We start from the raw sequence: 27,499 nt of genomic DNA on the forward strand, positions 1-27,499 counted from the left end.
AATTTTTCAACATTCCATTTTGAAGCGTGAGCACCAGAACTGGACACAGGATTCCAGTAATGGTCAGATTACAATGTATACACAGGCAATACCACTCTCCTATTCGAGCTACTCTTGTTTATACATCCCAGAATCCCTTTAGCTACATCACTGCATTGGGAGCTCATGTTCAACTGGTTTTCTACCATGTCCCCTAAGTCCTTTTCGGAGTCACTGCTGTCCAGGAGACATTCCTCCATCTTAGAAATGTGACCTACATTCTTTGTTCCTAGATGTGTGACCTTGCATTTAGTTGTGTTAAAAGAGAATACACAATAACACTGCATGCCTTTAAAACAAAAGTTCTTTAAGGGAGGGGTAGGAAGGATGGTCTAGTGGCTAGAGCACAGGATTGAGAATCAGGACTCTGGGTTCAGTTTCAGGCTTGGTCATGCACTTCCCTGAGCAAGATGCTTAGGCTTGGTGTACACTTAAAAGTTTTGCTGGCACAGCTATATTGGTTAGGGGTGTGATTTTTTGCAGCATAGCTATGCCAGCAAAACCCCTAGCGTAAATGAAGTTAAACTAGTATAAAAGTGCATATGCTGGTATAGCCTACAGACGCACCCCAAGTTACGTAAACCCGGCATATGCAAATCTGAGTTTACGGAAAAAGTTCTGTAAGATAGAAATAGGAAGGGTTTTTTTCGGGGGGGAGGGGGGTGGGAAGTGGGAATGGTCGGAGATACGTTTCCGACTTACGCAAAATTCGAGTTACGCAAAGTGTTCCGGAACGGAACGCTTGCATAAGTCAGGAAGCGTCTGTACTTTACTTGTTTAACTGGTATAGATTATACCAGCAAAATCACTTCTGTGCTGCGTCTATATACCATACTACAGTTATGAATCCTCCTGGGGTAGGCAGGCCTCAACCTATCCTGAGTCTCAGTTCTCTGTTTGTACAATGGGGATAATACTTCCCTACCTCACAGGAATGCTGCAAGGATAAAATCCATTAAGGACTGTTTAGGTGCACACAGAGAACACAAATACTTACATAGACAAAAGGCTCCTGTAATTCCCCCATCAATCCCAGTCCATTCTAATGTCTAGCCCAGTGATCTTCTCTACCTATTCTTAACGCCATTTCCCTTCTCACCTGCTCCAGCTTCTGCTGTCGTTTCATTAACTCTATTTCCAGATCTGATTTCTTCTTTTGTGCTTCCTCTTCCTTTTGTTGTTTAATAACTTGATCTCGTTTCCTTTTCTCCATCACCTTTTGCAGCTCTGGTTTATTCTGAGGTGCAAGACCCCTTTGGGAAAAAAAAATAGAGATAGAGCTTTTAATCAATTGTATATTCACACAGAAATGTATGCACGTCTCCCTCAAGTTAACCGATAACTACCATTTTTAAAGATAAATATCTCTGTATTAATATGTAATAGTATGAACCTAGCAAATGAACAAATGTTAGAGAGGAGCACCAACCAAAATCCCAGCTCCAGATCAGAATTTCAGGCCCCATTACCCCTAAAAGCATCTCCTTTTAATATACATATCAGTTTTCCTCCTGACTAACTCACACTCTCAGCTGTAATCTTCACCCGGCTCTCTCCATTCCAGAGGAAATGGTGTACCAATGGTCACATGTCAAGTCAGGGGCAGAGCTAGGAACAGAACTTGCGACTAGTGTCTCCTGCCTCCTGCCTCCCTGTTTTAACCAACAGACCACATGGATTTTATCCAGTCAGCTCTGCACAGGACGGTCTGTCCAGAGGCATTTGTGACAGTGGAGCTGAACATTTTTCCCTATCTGGACTTTTATCACATTACTCATGGGAATTGTGGTTTCTGCCATTTTCTCAACATCTGGGAATTGTACATGTGGGTGGCTGTGATGGTCAACAGTTGAACCATTTTCACTGAGAACATTGAGAGCTGCCATGTGAAACTAAGAGAGAGTAGACCTCTGCAACAACATTGCAATCGCCCTAGAGATCAGACTAGCCATTTCCCAACAAGAAGCTTCAGTTCTTCCTGGAAAAGATATAGGGATTTGACCGCTTAAAACCTGCCAAAGGATTTTGGTGTTTACTCCCTTCATCCCAATCCCAGAAAAGAATTAAAAATGTAGCAGTCACTATCTCTCTCACTTAGTAAAACTCTGCACCAAAGGAATACTTCATTTCAGTATAAACAAATGAGGTTCTAAAATTAAATACTGCTGCTAATCAAAATGACAATCATAGCAGTGTGGGTACTGGGGGCAGCACAGTTCTTCCGTGTAATAGGATATTCCTCTACACAAGAAAAGAAAAACTCCAGACTACATTAAGGTGCTTTATGCTTTTATAAACCTTAAAGGGAAAAAAACAGATTTAATTCAGGGCAGCCTAAATATGCTTTAGATTAAAAGCATAAGAAAGGAAACTTCCAAGTGTCTCTCAATGCCTTTAAACGTTTTGGTGCTAGGAGTTAGTCTTTGATGTTTAATCCCATTAACACAAAATAAGACGCACACACACCTAACTGCCAACTTTCTCTGATCCGCTTGGACTGTGTAATGTGTCCATTTCATTGTCATTGGAGAGCTATTATACTGTGTGGAGGATTCATTTAGATTTAGTTAGCTGACCCCGGGCATTTGGGAGAATTTCAGCATTAGATATGCAAAAGGACCCTTCCCTCATCATATCCCCCCTCAATATCTTATAACACTAAAGACAAAAGGAGGAACACATTCAGAACTAGGCAGGAAGATTAAAATGTGGAAATCTAGGCAGTTTGGATGTCAGAAAGCGATGGCACTCCTGTCTCTCCCACATGGGGAAATGTCTCAGTCAGTCTAATAAAGACTGATTGGCTGTTTATGGTATTTTAAACCACCAATTAATACCGAGCTACCCTGTCCCCCTTCAATTTCCTTTGTCACCCGCCCATCTCTTACCTCAGGAATAGCCACATCTGAGACATTCATCCAACAACTGTGCCTTGTGTTTGCAGACACGCTGCAGGGTGAGGGAGATACTATTATGTGCTCAGTCACTATGACATGGGCGCCATAAACACTGTACGTAGAAAGTTGGATAAACAGATATAGACAAAGGAGCAAGGGCAATAAAAGAGAGTGGGCTCTGTAACTCTGTCATCCTGCCCCCCCTAAAGCAACGGACAAAGTTAAATGTTTCTGAGCAATGGATGCGGGGTGAAGAGCCTCCCCTCTATCAATGTGACCTTGCTGTGGAAGGAGCAGGATTTCAAATATCACACTCCTTAAACCTCAGGACGCTGACGTTTTAGCACTATACAAAGCTTATATAGTAGTGTTTGCTGAACTATGCTTTTCATGAAAAGGCCAGCCTGTAAAATATGCATGTATGTTAGAAGGGCAGCCAAATATAACCTCTTTTAAAAGCTTGTCTACTTTAGACAAGCTCACAGGAGCACTGTGAAGCTAAAACAGTGTTTATAAAATGCACTGTGATCAGATGGAATGTACTGGACAAATGCAAAATATTAAGATAATATTTAAATGAACAGGGCCGATCCACTGAAAAACCCTTCTATACTGTGTTCTAAAATGACTGAGGATACCCATTCATGTTCAGGTTTTTTCCACTACTTCTAAAAACCGATCATTTCAAAAATAAAAATAAAAAAATGGTCATTTCATCATGCTAATTTTATATTGATATAGTGGGTATATATGTAACATTTGTAATTAACATTAAAATTATTTAAAATGTGTGTGTGTGGGGGGGGGTGTACACACACACACACACACACACACACTTTAAAAACCATACTCCAAAGCATGTAGTCTTCTGCAATTGTGAGAATACATTTCTGATTTTATTTAAAAATCCATTCTCCCAGGCAAAGCCAACTGAGATATTTACTCATTACAAACGAAAAGGAAAATATATAGGGATTTGAATGCTTAAAACCTGCCAAAGGATTTTGGTGTTTACCCCCTTCCTCCCAGTCCCAGAAAAGAATTAAAAAACTCTCAAACTAAGGATTTTAATCCAAAACTTGGCTGGGAGTTGGACAATACTCTAAAGTGGAAGATGTTTATAATCAGAGAGTCACACCAACACTGGCCATAGACCCCAAGCAATAGTACCACAGCAGTCCTATAATCTAAAATAATCTACTTGAACCCATTCCAGATCCTCTGGAGTTGACATATCCATGAATGTCATTGACATAAACACAAGAATGAAGAACAAATTATCAGACAAAAATCCTAGCTGTCTGTAACCATGTCAATTTACCTGACCATGGATTATATATAACTGTGACATACTGGGGCACAATCCAGACTAATGAGTAGCTGTGTCAGCCCTGCCCTGTAACCGGGGTTCCCTGTAGCCTCCAACCTGGACTGCTTACAAAAAGTCTCCTGCATGCAAGTCACTCCCAGCTAGGTCTATGTGTGCTGCAGCCAACCAGCCACATCGTGGCTCTTACCGGCCTTGGTTATGCTGCAGGGTGACCCTCCCGCATCCCAGATCTTCTCCCCATAATTTAGGTCCTGTACTCCCCAGCCCTTTCCTGGACAGTACAAATATAATAAGTCTGTTATTCCTTTAAGGGAAGAATGTGCCTGTTTATTATTTTAAATACAGTACCCAGACACTCCAACTTAAACACACTGGATTAGATAAAACAGTAAAACAAGTTTATTAACTACAAAGAGATAGATTTTGGGTGAGTACAAGTAACGAGGCATAAAAGTCAGAAATGGTTGCAAGAAAAATAAAGATAAAACGCTTATTGGTGCCTAATTTAACAAACTATATTCGGTTCAAAGCACAGTTTTCTCACCACATGCTTTCAGCAGTCAGGATCCCTCCCCCTAGAATCCAACAGCTGCTTCCTTTGTCTTTTCAGGTGCAGAGAATGAGGGAGAATGGGCAGGGAGAGAGAGGGGAGTCTTAGTGCATTTGCCCCTGTTTTATTAGTTTCAGTTCCCCTCTTGAAAAAAACATTTCCAGCTGGGAGCAAGATGTGGAGAAAAAACTCCATGTTGTTTCTTGCTAAGATGTAGATTTTTTTTGCCCCGTCCCCTTTCCTGCCAGTGAACAGCCACTTAGCAGGTAATGGTCCATCGGCCTTGTTGACACCTGGCTGAGGCATCAGCTTGCCCTTGGTCTCTGGTTTGGCCACTCTCTAGACTGATCTGGAAAACATTCTTTTAGTCATGATTTCAGCTTATGTTTATAACGTCACATCCAATCCTGCTACCTGCATTTTGCCATGATATTATTGATCAGCAAATTATGATAAATGATGCCTCACAAGGCATACCTTGTACAAACATTATTACAACAGTGTGAGTATATTCTGACACAACTATAAAACAATCCTTTTTTAATCTCTCAAGGAGTTGGGGTCCAAGTCTACAAGCCTTTACTTATGCGAGTAGTTCTTATTGACCCAAGTAGCCCCACTAAAATCCATGGCGTTGCATGACTATAGCTTGTAAGAGCAAGCCAAACTTTAATTATGTATAGCAATGATCTTTCACCTGCTTGTACATACTTACTCCTGGGGGAATTCTACACCACTGAGCAAGTGCAGAATTCACGTCCTCCACAGATTTCTTTGCTTTCCCACAGAAAAATGACTTCTGATGTGGAAGCATAGGGAAGCCGCAAAAGCGGTCATGCACTCCTCCCCAGCAGCGCAGGCACGTCGTTTCAGGCACCTGGAGCAGTCGCCGGAGAGGTAAATCACGCCCCGGGGGGAGGGGGGGGCAGAGCAGGGGATGCCCTGTCTGGACTGGGAGCAGGAGGCGACAGGACTGGGGCCAGGTCAGACCTATCTCCAGAAACCTCCCCTGGCTGCAAGAAGCTCTGCACCCCCTCCACCGCTTTCTGCCCCCATTCCTCCTCAGCTGCAGGGGGGAGGGGCCACTGGCCGGGGAGCTGTGTCCCAGTCTGTCCAACCCCTGTGCATCTGGATCCCACCATACCCGGACCTTCCCAGCCAAGCCCCACTCACCCTGCACCAAGAACCCCCACACCAAAGCCCCCGCACCTGAACCCCCACCCCACCGAGCCTCACCCCCTGCATCCAAAGCCCCCTTGCACCCAGACACCGCCCCCTGCACCTGGACCCCTCCCTTGCATCTGGGCCCCCACCCCTGCACCCAGACCACCTCCTCGTTTAAGGCCTCTGCACTCGAACCCCCACCCCCGCTGCACCTGGACCACCCCGACAAGCCGCCCACACCCGGATCCCCACCCTATTGAGCCCCAACCAGCTGCACCCAGACCCCGACCCCACCAAGCCCCATTCCCCCAGCACCTGGACCCCCCACTGAGCCTCCCACACCCAGGCCTCTCCACCAACCCCCCTCCGCAAGCCCCAACCACCTTCATCTGAACTCCCCTGCGGAGTCCCACTCCCCTGCACCCGGAACTCCTCAATGAGCCCCTGTGCATCCAGATCCTCTCCACACCCAGATACCCCACTAAGCCGCCCGCACCCAGATTGCCTCACACAGAACCCTCTCACCCGACACTTGGATCCTGCTGGGCTGAGCCTGCCTGCCCCACACCTGGATCGGGGCCAGGGCTGGGTATGCGTCTGAGACTCTGTCCCTCTTGCTTGCTATTTTAGTGCATCTGGCATGGAGGGACAGGGCCCCAGAGTATTTCTGGGGCAAGCCCAGCCTTTGCCCTGTGTCAGGGTCGGATGCAGACTCACTGCCAAGTCCATGTCGTGGGGGGGGGGGAAGGGGGGGAGAGGGGCGGCAAGATTGCAGGGTGATCTCCCACCTCCTGTGCAGCCAGTGGCCTGTGCTCCCCACTGCCATGCTGGAACCGCCACCTTTATTTATTGACAAATAAAATATACAGAATTTTAAAATATTGTGCACAGAATTTTTAAATTTTTTTTTGGTGCAGAATTCCCCAGGAGTAACATACTGAAACTTTCACAAACACTCCTGCAAGCTCGGTACGTATCATTTCCAATTAACAGATGTGAAAACTGAGGTTAAATGGCTTGCCCAAGGCTGCAGAGCTAATAAGTGTCCTCGTTAAGAATATACCTGTTTCCAGGTCTCTGTGTTAGAGCTCAGACCAGGGATTTTACTAATATATTAATGAAAAAGAAGGAAGTCAAGTTGGAAACATTAATCTGAGACAGCATGGACTGAAAAGCACAAGAGGATACCAAGTTTCTCAGCAAAGTATTGGCAAAGGGATATCATCTGCAATCAGTCAAATCTTTAATACCGTTTAAATTGACAATTCTTTCCAGTAATCTGGCTCATTTTACAGTCTGGTTGTGTGGATTATTTTTAAATTTTCCAAAATTATTCACCTCCATTGCTGACTAATTTAAAACAGAAACCCAGCTAACTATGGGCTGAGTCCTGGGCCCAAAGATGTCAACAGAATCAGGATCTGGGCCCTTAGCTCTTAAGCAGTATATAAAGAAAGCAGTGTGCTATGTATCATCTACCAGCATGAAGGAAGTAGCACTTGCATAATGTATAGTAATGCACATGCATCAGGAAAGCAGATGCCAAATATACACCTAACTTTGTTGTAAAAAAGACTATAGAACTGATGAGAAATTTTATCTTCAATAATAAATGTGACCTAAAGATGTCTTTGTAAATAAGGAGTCAGGCTGGAGGGTGGCAAAAACCAGCAGTAGCGTTTTCCGAACCCTGCCCACAACTCAAACTCTGCCTACTTGTGAGGCCAAATGAAATGCCATTTACAGCAGATTTTGCAGCGTTTCATGACCTTCTTCTTTACTGTGCTCTCTGATCAGCCGTGAGACAGCTAATGAATTCTCATCACTACGTTCCAAGTTTTCATCCCATTGCGATAAATAGGGCAAGCTTTCACTTTTCCCAGAGATATTGTTCCGGGCTGTTTGTAGACTGTATCAGTTTATGTATATACAATTCAGATGCTGAAGATTATCTAAGGGCTTGTATAAATGGCCCCACGGTTCAGACTACAGGGGTGTGAATTGCATCGCACACCAGTGTGCTGCATTGTAACTCCCCAGTGGGAAAGCAGGAAGCACAAACTGAAAAGGTGCCTAGCACAGACCTAGACTAAGAAATATTTTTGGGCGGGGTCCGTCATACACATTTTCACACCACCTAGCATAATAAGACGCAACCTGGTTGAGGTTTTTAGGTGCTACTGCAATATAAATATTAATTAATAAATATTTAAAAAAACCCACAAGATTAGATTCTGGAACACAAGATACAGCTACCAAGGAAAAAGAACCAGTCAACTCAATCCAGCACACACTTGAAATAGAATTAAATGCTATGGGTAGCCATTGTAATTTAGGGTTTGTCAACACAAACTTTAGTTTGAAGCAAGCTGGAGTGTGAATCTACCCTGCACTAGCCTGCTGCAGACTCATTGTTCCCTGTGGACTCTGCAGCTGTGCATTAAAAGGTCATTAGTTCACTTTGCTCTAGTCCCACTTCAAAGGTGTAGATTCACACCCCAGCTTTCTGCAAATTTAATGTTTGTGTAGCCCGAAGCCCTCCCAACACTGAATCTTTAAAGTTACACAAAATGTTAATCAGGTTTTGGGTAGCACGACACTTTGGCCCAGTCTACACTACAGACCTAAATCTGTACAACTACGTTGCTCAGCGGTGTGAAAAATCCACACCCCAAACAATATAGTTATACCAACCTCACCTCTGGTGTAGACAATGCTGTTGATGGGAGAAGCTACCACATCTCGGGAAGCTCTCCCGTCTGCATAATAGCGTCTTCACCACCGCACAGCTACATCGGTGCAGCTGTAGCGCTGTACATGAAGATGAGCCCTTTGATTACAGAGTAAAAGTTCCGTTGAATTCACCTTTTCTGGTTCATAAGGAGCTCTCTGTGAAGGTCCTGATGATTCCGGGATGATTTCACAGGATTGATTAGTTTCTGAGGTCTAATTAGTTCAGGGTTGTCTTCATCTATGTAGTCTGGTTCAGCCATGATATTTCTTGGAGTAAGATATGGATCTTTGAGTTCAGTGTCCTCACTCAAGTTACCTGTAAAACACAAGAAACAATCACGCTAAAACATTTAAAGACCTTGTTTCACAAAGAAATACAGAATTGGTGGCTGCATCCATATAGCTAAAATATGTTATGTGGGTAACATTTATCTTTTTATAGATAGATAGATATAGATACATTTGACAGTAGGTAGACATAAGGCTCTAGAGCAGTTTACTTTAGCTTCTTAAATTTTGCAAAAAATCACAGTATTCTTGGGAGGATGGGGGGAGACTGAGGAACAATTTCCTCCTCAAAACTCTTCAGGCTGTGGACTTCAATAAACTAGACCTTCTTAGTTATCAAATCTTAACACTGAGGACTAAGTTCAGCAAAATAACTAAGCACATGCCTATACTCAAGTACGTGAATTGTCCCATTGACTTTAACGAGACTACTCATATGCTTAAGTCTGTTTTGCTTCATTGGGGCCTAAGAGCATAAACTACAAGATACTGAGGTCTGAAAAAATAATTAATACATTGAGTACTGGGTGTATATGTGGAGTCCATTGGGACTTCATTTCCCACTACCAGTAACCCCATTTAATAACTACAGTGGAAAATATGATCTCTCTTAGGTACGTCCAGTATTGTAATGCAGCACTACTAAGCAACAGATTCATGTGTTTTAAACAAATCATTTTACCCTCTTTTTTTGTTTGTTGTTACTTAGAAAAAAGAATAATTTAATTTGGAAAAAATTTCCCAAAATGCACAATAAGAATTCACATCTTGATTACAGTTAGATTTTGAATAAAACATCGAAACTTTGACCTGGGACTAGGGTGACCAGACAGCAAATGTGAAAAATCGGGACGGGGGTGGGTGGGGGGGGGAGGGGGTAATAGGAGTCTATATAAGAAAAAGGCCCCAAAATCGGGACTTCTGGTCACCCTACCTGGGAACTTTAACAATTAAGGGCCATATTTTTAGCTGGTGTAAATCGGCACAGCTCCAGTGATTTGAAGTCAATGAAACTACACTGGATTCACATTTACCTCGTCAAGCGGTAAAAAGCGTATTCTTATCATACATAAGTCACAATAAAAGAGAGCTTTTTATTAGCAGCTAATCCGCAAATTAGTTTTGAAATTATCTGTTTGCGGCATTTAATACCTAGTTACGTTTAACAGCATCAGTCACAGCACACAGAACTCCTGCATCTGAAATTAAACATCTTGGGCCAAATTCTGCCTTCATTTACTATCACAGAGCCCCACCAGTAGAAGGTGGCACACTGCAACTAAACACTCACACGAGACAACCACCGACTCATTTCAAAGACAAAAACCGCCTCACAGCATGCGGTGTGTCAGAGATAAACTGATTGGATGTTGCATAAAAAAAATACAGACCTCGATCCTCATGGCTGATGGAACAGCTGAACATTGCAGACCTTTTAATATAGAGCTACTGAGAGAAACTCAAAGACCTCTGTTTTTTTCCAGAGTGAAAACTGAATCCACCCTTTAACCAAATCTGAACTGTGATCTCCTTCACTTTGCTACTCAATGGAGTACAAAACCAGCAGTTTCACTCTAGTTAATCATTAGACAGGGACTGTTTACTTACTCCCATATAAAAGAGCTCAGAGCTTGGGTCCCACATCTGTTCTACGGGCCCAATCCAAAGCCCTCTGGAGTCAATGGAAAGATTCCCAGATCCATTAGCTTTAATGAGCTTTAGGTCAGGTCTTTTTGTTATGCCAGTAACATTCCCAAAGCATAGAGGTGAGTGTGGTATAGATGGAGACCACAGATCCAGAGTATTGCCATTTTTTTTCCCAATGGGGTTGGTGGAATTACTCTGGATTTCCACCTCTGAAACAGATCAGGCCCTTTGGCGTCTCCTATATTAAAAATTTATCTGAATCATACAATTTCTTCCCTTACACTTCACATGTCAGCTGTTCACTTCACTGGAACTACTCCCGGGAGTACCTGCTCTCCACCGTGAGTAAGAGGTTCATTCTAGGCCTTAGCCTGTTAAACCCTTCAAGGCAGGGACTTCGCTTTTGTATGCATGTGCCCTGTGACCAACTCAATAGCCCCCCAATCCTGGTTGGGACCTTTGGGTGCTAATGTCAATATTAGGTAACAACAGTGATTGCAGTAACTCAAGACTTGGCTATTACAGGGTTCTAAGACATGTCATTTAAATCCTTTATTGACATCAACAATACAGAGATGTTAAAAAACAAAACAAAAACCACCACTTTTCCCCACTTTCTAATGCATCTTTATCATCACGGGGTTATCAACATTTTCTCATATGCTGCAACTAACAATTTATCGCATGTCCCTCAGATTATTATCAAGATGCCACACAAAACAAAAAATAAAAAGGTACATTTCTGGCTGGAAGGACCATACTGTGCATCCCACCACTGGTTTATGCCACCACAGATTCTCTTTATTGCAGCCTTTGAATAAGCTCTGCTACCCAGCTTTATACTTGTTTGTTTTTAAGGCACAGGACAATTCAGATTCTCTAGGCCCTAACACAAGGTCTGTCAACTCAAACAGAATCAAGTATGTACAGTGCATGCTTATTATAGGTGGAGGGTAAATATATCGTATTTTTAAAAGCATTTATGATCACATAAACAAACCAGCAACACACTTATTGCTGCTTTCACACAGAGATAGCCAATGCAGAATTACCTACAGCAGGTACATCACAACTGAGGGATCATTTTTCTAACATAAGAGCCCCTGGAAATAGAATATGAGTCAGTCTCTTTGTCTGCGAATGTTTGATAAAGCATTTTGCAGAACCTAAGTCTACTTTGGAAGGCATCAGAGAGGATCCGTCAGAAATTTCATAGGGTTTATTTTAAATATAGCTTGAATACTATTCTCCCCATGCAGGCCATTTCTTTTTAAAAAACATATATAAAGATATATCCACATTGTAACATGGACCCTTTGTGTCAGGAATTGAGGTCTCCCAGTGTAAAAAGAACGACTAGTGACAGACTTGAGTTGGTAACAGCTTGTTCAGGAGCTGAAAATCTGGCCACCCATCATTACGCTATAAATAAGGTCCTGTTGGTTTTTAGTTTTGTTTAAAATTTCCCAGGAACTTATTCCAATTTTTTTTTAAAAAGAGTGAAAACGCAATAAAAATCACAAACAAAGGGCACCAGGAGGGGGTACACCCAACATAGCCCTTAAGGAAACCACCTGCTCCCTGTGGGCCTGTCACTGCAGCAGTCGAGTGGTCTCAGCTGCCAGACCTGGCTCCCTGCCCATTTCGCTCCCTGCTGTTGCAAGGGGGGGGGCGAGACAGCCAACTCCCATTCAAGTCATTCCCTTTGGTGCCTTTGCAAAATCCCAGCCTTAATCACAAACTGTGGGCCCAATCCTGCATTTCCCTACACAAGAATTATTATTATTTATTATTTCTATTATCATAGTGCCTAGGAACCACAGTCATGGACTAGGAACCCATTGTGTGAGGTGCTGTATGAACACGGAACAAAGTCAGTCCCTACCCCAAAGAGGTTACAATCTGAGTAAATAATAAATAATCAGTGACCATACTGAACAGAACTAACAATTTCCATCCATAAATTGGATGGAACAATACAATACACTTGTTCTGTTTAGAAACATGCCAGTACTACATACAGTAATCGTTTCCTTTTCCTACTGCTTTTCAACCTAATATTCTCTCTCCCCCCCCCCCCATACAAGTAGTAAAAACACATTTCAATTACTTTTCCCATATTATTTGTTTTACTTGAATATTCATAGTTGTAGGGCAGGCGGGTCTTCCTGATGACACCTATATAGAACACTTTAGATCTCACTGAAAGCAATGAAAGGAGGTGTTTTTTTCCCCCACTCTCACTAGGTTTCTTCCCCATTTTGTTCTTAAAAAGTTTAAGGACACATAACGGTCTTTGTCTGCATTAGCTTGTAAAAGACTGAGCCATTGTCCAGGGCCATCCAATTCTCACTGACTGCACATGCCATTTACCAGTAGTGGAAAAGCAGAACTGAATACGGAATCTTGCTAATATGCAGATTAGTGAAGGCAAATTCCTAGACACATACAGGGCTTGAGTATTTTATCAGACAACAGCCAGACGACTAAACTTATTAGCCAAAAATTAATACCCTGGTGACAAAGCATAGTCCACCACCGGTATGTGGTGAAGGGAGGAAAGTGCTCTGTTCTTGTTAATTTCTCAGCTGTCCATGGAATTCTGAACAGCAGCAATGAAAACTGTCAAGACACTGATCGGTTTTCATACTGTTGCAATTATTTCCCAGGTGAGTGCCAACAGTTTCTTAAAAAAATTAAGATTCCCTATTTAAGAAGAAAAATAAATTACAGTTTCTAGCCCTCATGGCTGCGGAAAAAAACCATCCATAAGTGAAGTGAATGTAAAAGGATGCAGCATTATCTTCCTGAATCTACACACAGACAGCCCTGGTGCCTCTGCTGCTGCAAATAGCTTTGTCAAGCTGCAGCAAAATGAAAACTGAATAGTGTCCTGTCAGTTTTCACTGCTGCTATTCAGAACCCTAAAGGGCAGCAGTGAAACTTACGAAGAATCATGTTAAACATTTCAGGTTGGGATTTTCTTGAGGAATGGTTTGGATATAGAGAAGCTGGGGCCTAACATTAAAAATTTCCCAAGCCCTGCTCTTGAGGGATATAGAAAAGCAGCTTAGGTCCTAAAGGCCTTTTGCCTTTGAAAGTCTCTGAAGCAAAGAAAGTCCTTGTCCAAAGCTAGTATTTGGGTATCCCAGATAGGTGTCATTGCCTCAGTTCTATGGCAATACTGCGTGGGTTTTGGTACAAAGAATTAAACACAAAGATTTTGTTTTGCAAGCATTTGAGAGGCTCCACTAAATTTTTGTTAGCAGTATGTAAATCTACTGATGGTGCCTAGTTCACTTCACTATGCTATTGGTACCTTAATTCAAGGCTAAGAAACCTTTTATACAGATGTTGGAAATGTTTGGCTGAGTTTGAAACTCTGGGCCAAAGCAGTGGTATACTAGTTTTCTCAATGTATTTTGTAACAAGCTGCCCCAGCAGCAACATAAAAGCACTTATATGCTGCATCTAGTACTGTTGACGGGGGTTTGGCTGAATTCAATTTTATTTTTTTTATAATTCCAACCGATAATATATCAATGTTTATTTTTAAGCTTTTCTTAGATTTTTATTTAAGTTTTCACAATTGTGGGAAATTATGGGGGTATCAGACAATGAGGGAATTAGACAACAATTATTTAATAACAGCAGATGTTGAGATTCAGAAAGTTAAAGTTTTATAACCATTAAAACACAAATTGTCAATGTCGTAAAAATATACAAAGTAAATATCCTTAAATCAAACTTTAATAAGTTCTCAAACAGCATTTTTTCTTACTTTTCCTATTTGTAAATTTCTATCATCATCAATGGAAATATTTTTTCATTGGTGTGTGGGTGTGTACAGTGAAATCGATGTTTATTGATGTTTACTGATAAAAATCTAATCCTTCCAAGTCTATGTATACAAGTAGATTCACATGAATTTTGTATGCCACCCTTATTTACCATGGGTGTTCTCTAGATAAATTAAATTTGCCATACTAAACAGAAACAAAAAAGTTTTGACTTTTCAAACATAGCAGCATGGATATTTGGGTATCCAAATAGCCAAGGAAAATATCTCCTTCATACTAAAGCCGTATGTTAAAATGATCCAATCAACTACAAATTTTATATTTTCAGAGGTATGAAAGTTATTTTCAGAGTCATTCAAAGCTATCCTATCAGCACTTCAGTAAATCAAAAGTAAGGACCAGATTCTGCCTGTTTCCATTGAACTCAATGGGAGTTTTGCCAATAAATTCAGCAGGATCAGAACAGATCCATTAATCTTTATTATTTTATATGTGCAGATACAACACTATGGTCTGAGAACCTACAAATTGAATTATGGAGAGTCTATCCATAAATACACTCCAGTGAACATTTCTGATTTTAAATGTTCTTCATATTACACGTTTTAATTGTGTTTACACTAGGGTTTTTTGGCAAGGTCTACCAGTGTTAGCAACAGTGTGAGCATTAGTATAAAAAGGGCTACAGGCCGCCATTAGCATTGTTAACAGCGTCATCTGACACTTCTCCAAGGCAGGTCTTTATAACATGGCAGCTGCAGGAGCCTTCACTACACTAGTGTTCCTACTGGTTCTTGCAACAATGGGAAATTTATGCCAAAAAACCCTCGTAGTCACAATCCCTTGAGAAATGTCAATATTTTGCTTTAATTGCTTTACAATGGAAAACATCTTAAATGTGGTGTTTTCCTAAAAGAACTAATATAGAATTTGAATTTCAAAATTTTCTTGAGAGAACAAAAACACTATAAATGTATGCATATGAAACATTTACACATTTCAAGTTGTGCACACAATTATTTCCAGCTGTGAAAGCAGAGGCAGAGTTGAGGCCCCTTTAAAAAAAAAAATCAAGGCCTAAAAATATCTATCTAAAAAGAATAAACTTATCCAGGCCGCAGAGGGATACATTGAAGCAAGCAACTAGGACTATTCACTTAATTTTTAGTTTTTGCCTAGATAAACTTTGAAATTAACCTTGCACAGAAGCGTTCACTCAATCGCTTAATGTCTCCGGAAGTGCAATTTTATTCTTTAAAGAGCTTGAACATCTGTTCTGAGCGTACTATAACCCATCAAACACTATTTTTGAAAGGCTTACATTTTTAGATCTTTAAACTACTGCACAGACTTGTGGTTTGTAACAAGTAACCTTAAGGCATTCTTTTAGGAGAAATATGATTCCACTCTCACTCTCTGCTTTTTAGAGCCATTAGAATGAAAATACTTCAGCATGCCTCTGCTCAGAAGTTACATAACTAGCACAGCTTTGCACAACCATGCTTGGGTGAAAAAGGCCACTTAAGTCCAAGCTGCACAAGTTTTCCACTTTCCTTCCGAACTGTGCACATCTGAACATTGTTTGCGCATATCAAATAAGCACCATTATAATTTTTTGTATAAATATCTGTTCATGAGGAATGCAAGAGATCCCCAATTAGGAATGTTCATATTAACCCCCCTTTAAGAATTAACTCTCCGGTTACTGTTCATTCTCTTTCTAATCTAGGGGAAGAGTTCTCATACTTTACTCACCTGGGATCCCAAAACCTGCCGTGATATATCAGCCTGACTCTTAATCCCAGAATCCTTTGGGGGTCCCATGGGATTCAGGTCAAGGCAAGAATCAGACATTTGTTTTGGGTGAGGGGAGGGAGGGTGGGGCTAGCAAGAGGTGGGTTCTGATGCTGCTGGCTGGGAGCAGTGGTAGAGAGGTAAATGATGCGTCAGTGCCCGATCATGATCTTGTTCTAGGGAGGTGCCATTTAAAGAATTTTGCCCCTGGATTATAAAAGGCATGGGTCAGGGACCTTGTGGCCTTTACTTGTCCCTATGGCATACATAAGGGATACATAAGGCATACACAGCGATACACCTATGGCAGTACATAAATGATAAGAAACATATTGTAGTGATCATTGATTTAACGTCCTCATAGCATATGTGGTAGTGTATTACTATTTACACCAGGTGAAGGGCATACTTTTGGCACAGGTCTAGGAATCTGGAGACCTGGCTTCCATTCCTGGTTCCAGCACAGACTTCCTAGGTGACCTTGAGCAAATCACAGAATCTCTGCGGGTCTCTATTTCTCCATCTGCAAAATGAGGATTGTGAGGTTGCAGTCTATATGATTTTATAAAAAATTGATAATGACTGAATATAATGCAACTGGAATATGCTTTATGCAAAAGGTCTCTTGTAAAAGATCATTACAAAACTTATTGTCTACTGAGTGTGGTCATCCTATTTGTATAAAGGTATCACTCTTGTATCAGAAACTAGAAATATGAAATATAACTCTGAGGGCCTATTGTAATTATGCAAAGTGTAGGCCATTAATGGTGGTTTGGAATCTTAATGGCTCCCATCAATCAGGACAATTGACTGGATGGCTCTGTTTGCAGGCATCCTTCCTGTGAGTCAGGCTGGGAGGAATGAAGGCTTGGGGTCTTACAGTGACATGTGATCATGTCACCTGAACTGGAATCCATCTTTAACCTGGTGCTTTTCCAGTGGGGGCGGGGGAGGGTGGAAACCCAGAGGGACAAAGGATTCCCGCCTTATGCAAAAGATATATAAATGGGTGGAACAGAACAGAGGAGAGGCGCCATCATGAAGAATCCCCTAGCTACCACCTGAGCTGGAACAAGAGCTGTACCAGGGGAAAGAATTATGCCCAGGACTGGAAGGTGTCCAGTCTGAGGAAAAAATTTACTGAAGCATCTCTGAGGGTGAGATTATCTATATTCAGTTTGATTAGACATAGATTTGCGCATTTTATTTTATTTTGCTTGGTGACTTACTTTGTTCTGTCTGTTACTACTTGGAACCACTTAAATCCTACTTTCTGTATTTAATAAAATCACTTTTTACTTATTAATTAACTCACAGTACGTATTAATACCTGGGGGGAGCAAACAACTGTGCATATCTCTCCATCAGTGTTATAGAGGGCGAACAATTTATGAGTTTACCCTGTATAAGCTTTATACAGGGTAAAACAGATTTATTTGGGTTTAGACCCCATTGGGAGTTGGGCATCTGAGTGTTAAAGACAGGAACACTTCTGTGAGCTGCTTTCAGGTAAACCTGCAGCTTTGGGGCAAGTAATTGAGACCCTGGGTCTTTGTTGGAGCAGATGGGAGTGTCTGGCTCAGCAAGACAGGGTGCTGGGGTCCTGAGTTGGCAGGGAAAGCAGGGGTAGAAGTAGTCTTGGCACATCAGGTGGCAGCTCCCAAGAGGGTTTCTGTGATCCAACCCATCACAGTGATAACTTAGCTATCTCCCAGGAGAGTTGGAAGGTCAACTTTCAAAGTATAATGTATTATACAAGGTTGTGTGTGAGTGTTTTAATGTAAAGCACTAGTCTGGTCAAAGATGCTATAGCACATGAATGAAAAACAGTTTTCATATGGATGGATATTTTTTCTGGAAAGCTAAATCTGGTTGTAGCGAGTGGGAAAGAACAAGCAGTACCTATATAGTCCACTAAGTCATTAAGACTGTTATGTCCTCCTTCCAGAACGAAGTATCACCCTAGGTGCTTGTACTCCAGAGCAATTTGTGGAAAACTTTTTACCCAGTCTTGGTTGGAGTTAGCCACTCCTCCTTCATAGGTTATTTAACAGCTGGCAAGCAGTGGACAGCCCTTGGTAGGAGGAGTCCTACCTTCCCAGTCATGCCACCCAAGATTTGAGCTTACACACCTCGTATAAGCTGGCAAGATAATCAGCTTTCAGCGTATTCATGATTCTATTTGTGGCCAGTTTATAATCTAGGGCGGTGGTTCTCAAACTTTTTTTTTTTGCGGATCACTTGAAAATTGCTGAGGGTCTCGGTGGACCACTTGATCTTTCCAAATGCTGTTTGCACCGTTAGCTAACTATTGTAAAGCGCTTTGGATAAAAGCGCTATATATAACAAAACCTTAATAATAATTAATGTTTTTTGTTCTACAAATAAAAGCACACTCATATTTTAATATCAGTAGTCTTACCTATCTAATGCGATGGATGTGCCCTCTCTCCCCTGCCATGGCAGCCCCCAAGCTGGGTCTGGGAGGAAGGGAGGTCTCCCCCGCTGCGGGAGCCCCCCAAGCTGGGGCTGAGAGGGAGGGGGGTCTCTCCCCAGCAGCCACAGCCCTGGAGCTGGGGAAAGTTACCTCTTTCTCTGGCCACCGCAGCCCTGAACGTCCCAAATTCCCCCACCCCTTCTTCTCACCCCACTGCCCCCTCCCACCTACCGCCTATTCCTCCCAAGGTCACCACCTCACCTTACATGTGCGTCTTCTCCAGGGTCCAGGCACCTAATTAGTGGAGCCAGGCCTGCGCGGCTCCACTAATTAGGTGGGTGGTGCTTCACTCTCTCGTGTGCGGCTGCCCAGGCGCACACCTTAGAGGGAATTATCCGCGGACCACCTGAATGGAGCTCACAGACCACCAGTGATCCGCGGACCACAGTTTGAGAATCTCTGTTCTAGGATAAGAGATAGTTTATGGTGAATCTAACATCGGGGAAAGGAGGGAACTGGTACAAGGTGAGCCCAGCAGGGGAGCATATAGAGTTTAAAGCCAGAAGGGGACCGTTACATCTAGTCTGTTATCACAAGCCATTAATTTTCACCAAGATTCCCCTATATTAAGCCCAAAGACTTTATTTAGTGTCAGAAAGTAAGTGGTATTCAATGCCGGGGGCAGCAAAGGTAGCAAATCTGGAATATCTGGATCTCTACCCTACCCAGAGCAGCCCAACATAAACAAAACTTCCCTGAGACTAAGAGGCTTACATTTGTAACCACCTAACTCCTCATCCATGGCATACAGATTTGAAAGCCCGGGATTACTGCGTTGAGAGAAGGCAGTAATAAAGAGCCCATTGTTTTAACATCGTGTTTAAATGCAAATGGTTATGGTTAATTATTGTTAATCTCGTCTCCAAGACAGCTGCAGTCTTTCCCCCTGGAACCGCAAGCTATGTGATAATGGGAGATAGGAAGTATGAACTTGAAAGTTATGAGCCTGATAAGTGATGTGCAATTAGGCTAGCCATGCCTGAGACAAACTCCATAACATTATCTTGGAATGTTTTGTTGATTAGAATGGTACTGAATGGGGTTAGCTGGAGATCAGTCTTAAACCTAAGAAATAAGGTACTACTACCAGCATTTAATGGATTCATTAATCACCTGGCTGCCAAGAGATTACAAACCTGATCCTATTCCCATTGGTGACAACAGCAAGGCTACCAGTGATTTAAGTGGTGCAGGATCCAGTCCTAAGGCTATGTCCACACTACCACGGTAAGTCGACCTACGCTACGCAACTCTAGCTTCGTGAATAACGTAGCTGGAGTGGATGTACCTTAGGTCGAGTTACCGCGGGGTTTACACCATGAGGGGTCGACAGGAGAGTTTCTCCCGTCGACTTACCTTACTCTTCTCATCGGGGGTAGAGCACAGGGGTCAACTGGAGAGCGATCTGCAAGATCCACTAGATTCACTAGACCTGCTAGATCAACTGCCGGTGCATCGATCTCAGAGCGTCGATCCGGGCTGTAGTGTAGACATAGCCTAAGATACTGCAATAATGTTGGGGATTTGGAATCAGAAAGCAGCAGGCATTGCTAGCTACAACTATTTCTGTTGTAACTTGTTAAACCACTCAAAACCTCCAGGAAATTCAATTAAATATTTAAAGTTTGTTTCCCTGACCCCGCTCAAAACACTACAGTGACTGTAACATCAACTGAACACAGATGGAGCAGCCAGAATAGGCAATATCTGCTTAAAGATGTTTGCATTGGAAGGTTTATGGACACCCAAAAGAAGAAGAACAGAATAAACATGGCAGTGTTCGCTTCTGCAATTACCACATTATTGTTTCTCGCTTCATATTTATAAGCTAGCATCTCTTTTTCGACCACCACCAGACTCATTCTACATCCCAGTGCTTCCAAGCAAAATCAATCACATATATTAAGGGATATGCTGGATAAATGAACCTCCTTGGGTCTGAACAGTCCCAAACAGAGCAGTTATGCTGAGGAGAGAACCACAGTTCTGTAATCTGCATGGAATAAGAATGGGCAGCAATAGACGAAATGGCTCTGAGAATTTTTACACTTTCCAAAGACACTGGTTTCTCATTGTGGCTGCAAGATCCTATGGAAAAAACTCAAAATCGCTGCTTCAGAAGGTGAAGAGATGAATTATAAGAGCTACATAGTTGTATTCCTGCTTAGAATTATAGTTAAAGGAAGCTGCTAGATTAAAATGGTGAAAAGCTGCAGTCACAAATACCATTGTTTAATTAGGGGGCAGGGAATGGAAGAAAGAAGAATATCCCTTCCAGGATGTTATGACACAGATTTCCATACTAGATGAGTTGTTCAAACCGTAGGGTAGACTGAGGTGGAATCGAAGGTGCAGAAGAGAGACTAGAACCATTAATACATACATATTACAGTAGCACTTGGGGACTCCTGGGGGGTCATATTGTGCATACCAGGCACTGTACATACACATAGTAAGAGACAGGCCCTGCCCCAAAGAGCAAATAATCCAAATTGACAAGATAGATAAAAAGGTGGTGGGGGGGAGGGGGAGGCACAGAAAGGAAAAGAGACTTGCCCAAGACCTCCCTGCAGGTCAATGATAATACCACCTAGCTCTTATATAGAGCTTTTCATCAGTAGCCCTCAAAACACTTGAGTAAAGAAGATAAGTACCATTAGCTCCATTTTACATATGAGGAAACTGAGGCATGGGGAAGGGATGCGACTTGCCCAAGATCTAGGGGGGAGGGGTAGCTCAGTGGTTTGAGCATTGGCCTGCTAAACCCAGGGTTGTGAGTTCAATCCTTGGGGGGGCCATTTAGGGATCTGGAGCAAAAATCTGTCTGTGGATTGGTCCTGCTTTGAGCAGGGGGTTGGACTAGATGACCTCCTGAGGTCCCTTCCAACCCTGATATTCTATGATTCCCCACACACATCAATGGCACAGCTGGGAACAAAACCCAGCTCTCCTAATTCCCAGTCTAGTGACCTATCCACTAAACCACGCTGCCTCTCAACAGATACTGACAAGAATCAAATCAGGCTAGAAAGGCTCCGGTACATCTTTTGTCTTCGATTTTCTGCTTCTTTAGAAATATGTTTATCGATTTCTCTACATCCTTTCTATTAAGGCTAACACCATGGTCTTGTCGGTGTTCATACCTATATATGGGACACCCTTGGGGGCGGGAGGGGAGAGAGAGAGCGCACATGCTGGGGACAAGGGAACAATCTGATCCTACCCTGGGCTTGGTCCAAAGAACTCATTGCATATGGATGAATCACATTTGCTTCTGCAGTAATAAAAGAAATATTGTGTAGGGGTATACACACGCAATTCATTTTACAGGGATTAAGCAAGATTTACTAAAAATATGTAACCAAGTATATGAAATCTGGTTCTCACTGAAGAATTATAATGTTAATCTGTGCATATTGCAGCAAGTTTGACTTTTAGTAGAATCAGATCATTCAAACGATTGCCTCCTGGGAAATAAACGTGACAGAATAATTTGCATAAATATTGCTCCCCCAAAAAGGAATTAGCAATTCATTAATATTCAGTTCAACATTAATCCATACAGAGCAACAGTAAATTTTCTTCGATCCTTAGATTACTTTAAAATGTGATTATGGGGTGGGCCGAGGGAGGGAGGAAGGGAGAATCAGACCTGATTTGTCCCGCATGTAACTCTATTGACATCAACTGTGTTTCACCAGGAATGAATTTGGACACTGGACAGATTATGGCAGAGCCGGATAAATCACATTTTGGGACTTTGCATGGAGACAGCACACCTAATATAAATTCTAGGTATTTTTAGTATGAAAATCAGAAGTTCAAGGACAGCTTCTTCAGGCTTTACTGTAGCGAACATCAAGAATACTGTCAAACAGTGTCACCCAGTGGTAAAGGACTTCCTACAGACAGTAGCAGAAATTGCCACGGAAAGGAGCAGAAGAAAAAAAACCTTGACAAAGAGGATTTTATACAAAATTGTTACAATTAAAAAAATTATGGCATTGGAAATCTTACTCATGATCCCAAATCCAGTTTGTTTGGGGTTTGTTTGTTATTTTACTAAAAAACCATGCCCCAGCGGTTCTTCAGTTTAACATACTTCATAATGTCTACTTTATTTAAATAGGGCACATATTATTTTCTTTTATTTTTTAATACAGGGCAACATTTTCAACATTGCTAAAAGCATGCACAACTAGGACCAGATTTTGAAAGAGTGTTTAGCACTCAGCAGTTCTTATTAAGGCTTGGTCTACACTAACCCCCCAAATCGAACTAAGGTACGCAACTTCAGCTACGTGAATAACGTAGCTGAAGTTCGAAGTACCTTAGTTCGATCTTACCTCGGTCCACACGCGGCAGGCAGGCTCCCCCGTCAACTCCGCGGTACTCCTCTCGTCTAGCTGGAGTACCGCAGTCAACAGTGAGCACTTCCTGGTTCGACTTATCGCGTCCAGACAAGACGCGATAAGTCGAACCCAGAACTTCGATTGCCAGCCGCCGAACTAGCGGCTGGGTATAGACGTACCCTAAGAACAAATGGAGTTGGGAAGTACTGAGAGCTTTTAAAAACGTGACCACTTCATTTAGGTGCCTAAATAGAAGCTGATGAATCTTGAGCTCTTTTGAAAATCTGGTTCACAATTCTTTGGCAGGATGGCCTGGGGGAGGGGATGAGGGAGAGAGAGATGGATACACAGTTATTTTTACATTTGTTACAGAGAGATTTAATTAAATGTGCTTTGAAGATGAAAAAAAAAATCATAACATAAATACTCTGTAACCCACTAAGCAGATAGAGCAGAAAAAATTGTGGACAGCAAACTACAGTCATTTGTACTGCTGCCTAAGTCAAGTTGCAATAAAGCTATAGATCACTGACTCTTGCAGGCTCGAACACAGTGGAGATGGAAACGTTGCAAGCTTGTCCTCTTGCCATCTGTTGTGCTCTAGGCTCTGGAGCATCCCAGACTCCCACTGAGAATTACAACAAAGTGGAATTCACTAGGGAGACATCACACCCCAACAAAGAACCACGGGACCTAACTTTTTGCAGGCGGTGAACATTAGAGAAATTCAACCTCTACTCCCCACAGAAGAACCCTCCAATTTAAAAAAAATTTTTAGAGAGTGACATATAGTGCAAGTTTACCCAGCCTATCAGTTTCCTAAAAATACTCAATGTAGCCATATTAAAATAGAGTACTTGTATGCATCTTCAGGCCAGCCTGGTGGGACTCAGCCACACTTCCTTCCATTCATGTCTCCTTAGTTCTATCAGCGACTCCTCCAGGTGTTTGCATTCTGGCAATCCAGCTCACTGAGAAAAGAAAACTCTGCCCATGCCTTTTAACTGAGGCCAAAGTTTAGGTCCCATAAACTCTTTGGCGCCTCGGCTTTTGAGTTTGCAGGGTTCTTTTCTCTTTGGGAACAAGCTTGTTGGATCAAAACATCCAGACACTACAACAGGGGTGGACAACTTACAGCCCATGGGCCGTGACTGGCCCATCAGCCATTTTAATCCGGCCCTCGAGTTCCCGCCGGGGAGTGGGGTCTGGGGTTTATCCTGCTCCAGCAGGGGAGCGGGGTTGGAGGCTTGCCCTGCTCCGCATGTGCTGTGGCTCCGCATGGCTCCTGGAAGCAGCGGCATGTCCACTCTCCGACTCGTACACGTGGGGCAGCCAGGGGGCTCTGCATGCTGCCCCCCCACAAGCACCACTTCCGATTGGCCGGGAACTGCGACCAATGGGAGCTGCAGCGGCAGCACCTGCAGTCGGGGCAGCACGCAGAGCCGCCTGGCCGCACAGGAGCTGGAGGGGGGGGACATGCCAATGCTTCCATGAGCTGCTTAAGGTAAGCATCGCCCGGAGCCTGCACCCCGACCTCCTCCAGGGCCCCAAACCCCTGCCCCAGCCCTGATCCCCCCTCCCACCTTCTGAACCCCTCAGCCCCAGGGGCTCATGATAGCAAAGGCACAGTGCCCTGTAGATTTAAACTGCAACTGTGGGATCCCTGACAGGTGGGGTGAGCACAGATACTAGTCACAGCAAGGCTCAGAGAAATCTCTAATAAAACTAGGGCCTATGCCATTAGGGGCATAAGGACAGTCAAGATGAATAAGTCTGCAAAGCTTGTAAACAATAGTTATATGAGGTCTTGCAAGATACAGTAGAGATGCCTGCGTGCACTAGTGCATTTACTGAGGGCTTGTCTACATTACCGGCTGGATCGACGGGCAGCGATCAGTCCAGCAGGGGTCGATTTATTGTGTCTAGTATAGATGTGATAAATCGACCGCCAATCGCTCTAGCGTCGACTCCGGTACTCCACCTCAAGGAGAAGCGCAAGGGGAATCGACGGGAGAGCGTCACCCGTCGACACACCGCAGTGAAGACATGGCGGTAAGTAGATCTAAGTATGTCGACTTCCGCTACATTATTCACGTAGCTGAAGGGCATAACTTAGATCGATCCCCCTGTAATGTAGACCAGCCCTGAGAGTCAAAAGATGCATTTTTTTTTTTATTTTATTTTGTCTGGCAGCAGGAATAGCTCCGAAACCAGAAATTAACAGATAACAGTATCCTTCAGATAGGTCAGTTTCCAAGCTGCCAGTCTTGACAGCTATGGCCCTTTTTCCGCTCTATGAACAGTTACAATGAGCAGATCCCATCACAGACTCACAAATCAGGAAGTAAAGACAACAGGGCAAGACTAAGCAGCAGCCAGCCTACAGGGGATAAAGGCAACGGAGCCTGCACCTCTCCCCAGACGGAAAGGCATCGTTTTCTAAAGAAATGCCCCTCTGACTGAACAACCTCTAGATCTTTTCCTCACAAAGTTGAGCATCCTTTGGACCTTTCATCTCCCTTTCACAGAGGAGTTAGAATGGCATGATTTTAAAATAAAAACAAAAACATACTCAAAGCTTTGCGCACACACAGATAAAATTTATCCTCCAGGAGCACAGATTAGAAGCTACATGAATATATTGGTCTACTTTCAGGATGTAGTGTGCAAAACAGGATGCTGCTTTTCATTAGAGATAGTTGGAGGGAAAATGAAGGGGCCACTGCTATTGCCTAGTTACAATCTCTGTACCAGAGGACGGCTGAGATAGCTTGGGGGTGAGGAGGCACGTACGGGGATATTAGAGTTGTCATTCCCCTACACAGCTTATCTGCTGTTAAGCCCTTGGAGAGCAAGGGATAAGGGCAATAATCCAGAGACTGTCCACCCTCAAATATTAAGGGGGTGACCAGCGGGCCCCCAGAAGTGGTAGAACCCCCAGCCCCCACTCCTCCTCCCAGTTCCCCTTTCCCGGAGTCTTCAAGGGACGGATCACTTGCGCTCTGCTCTAAAGAAGTGAACTTAAAAGCTACTCTTTGTCTACCTCTGCTCCAACTGGGCCAGCCAATTCCGGTATTTTAAGTTCCCTTCCCCCCCCAGTGCACTTGGGGGGCTTTCAGCATATTACACACGTAACCTAATCAATCTTCACGGTCTTCCTCCAAGGAAAAAAAGTATAACAGTCCTCTCAATCTTACAGAAAAAGATACTGAGGCATTAGGTGACTTCAAGGCCACACACCAAGCCCTGGGCAAAGACAGGAATGGGATGTGGGAGTTCTTGGGCTCCTAGCCTCTTGCTGACTAGCCAGACTGCAGCAGCAGAAGGGAAATCAGTGCCCAGGTCAGTGTCTGGTTCCTTGCTAGTCAGACTGGGAGGAAGCAGCCCACGCAGCTAACAAAGAAGCGAGTGCCATTGGTCACACAGAAGCTGGGAGGTGTAATTCCCAGTGTGGGTAGACATACACATGCTAGCTCTTCTTGAGCTAGCACCTAAAGATAGCGGTGTGACCGCAGGAGCTCAGGATAGCTGCCCAAGAACATTCTGCCCGACCCCCTGGGCACATATAGGGGTGGCTAGACACACGGCTGTTTTAGGAGCTAGCTCGAATGGCGCTAGCATGTGTTCGTCTACTCAAACTGGGAATTACACCTCCCAGCTGCGGTGTAGAGGTACCCTAAAGCAGTGGTTCTCAATCTTTCCAGACTACTGTACCTCTTTCAGGAGTCTGATTTGTCTTGCGTACCCCCAAGTTTCACCTCACTTAAAAACTACTTGCTTACAAAATCAGACATAAAAATACAGAAAAGTGTCATAGCACACTATTCCTGAACAATTGCTGACTTTCTCATTTTATCATATCATTATAAAATAAATCAATCAGAATGTAAATATTGTAATTACATTTCAGTGTACTGTATATAAAACAGTATAAACAAGTCATTGTCTGGATGAAATTTTAGTTTGTACTGACTTCACTAGTGCTTTTTATGTAGCCTGTTGTAAAGCTAGGCAAATATCTAGATGAGTACATGTACCCGCTGGAAGACTTCTGTGTGCTCCTCCTGGTTGAGAACTGCTGCCGTAAAGCACTCGTATATGGCCAGCCAACAAGTGGCTCTGAAAGAGGTTATAGCCAGCTCTTCTACAGCCTACACTCAGGACAGAGGAAAAGAGAAGGGGAATCTGAAGAAACCCTTCCCCACTTCCATTCGCCTTCCATTGGAGTCCCCTTACAAACACTGTCTGTGTGCCCCAGATTATCTTTAAGACAGGCTGAAAAGATGTCCCTATCTCAGATTTTGACAATAGCTCCCTAATTAATAGGATAAATAGCTATTCATTTGTAACAGTAACGGCCAGTTGCCAGCTGTACCACTTCATTTCTGAAGTCATCTCTGTTCTT

The 27,499-nt window shown here is 43.0% G+C and overlaps 1 protein-coding gene across 2 annotated transcripts in view; it reads right to left on the minus strand.

The window, feature by feature from the left end:
• Window positions 1-27,499, minus strand: part of FAM107B (family with sequence similarity 107 member B) — an 86,669-nt gene that overhangs the window by 5,177 nt on the left and 53,993 nt on the right. The window contains exons 1-3 of one of the 2 annotated variants that reach the window (XM_026648649.1): window positions 10,393-10,536; window positions 8,846-9,029; window positions 1,139-1,292 (exon numbers count right to left, since the gene is read on the minus strand). In XM_026648649.1, coding sequence (XP_026504434.1) covers window positions 1,139-1,292; window positions 8,846-9,029; window positions 10,393-10,426 — 372 coding nt within the window. In that variant the 5' untranslated portion in view covers window positions 10,427-10,536. Of the gene's footprint in view, window positions 1-1,138; window positions 1,293-8,845; window positions 9,030-10,392; window positions 10,537-27,499 lie in introns of those variants that run through there. The other variant, XM_026648651.2, reaches the window with a different exon arrangement.

Source organism: Terrapene carolina, unplaced genomic scaffold, assembly GCF_002925995.2.
Source record: "Terrapene carolina triunguis isolate 2854851 unplaced genomic scaffold, T_m_triunguis-2.0 Scaffold68, whole genome shotgun sequence".
NCBI lineage: Eukaryota > Metazoa > Chordata > Testudines > Emydidae > Terrapene > Terrapene triunguis.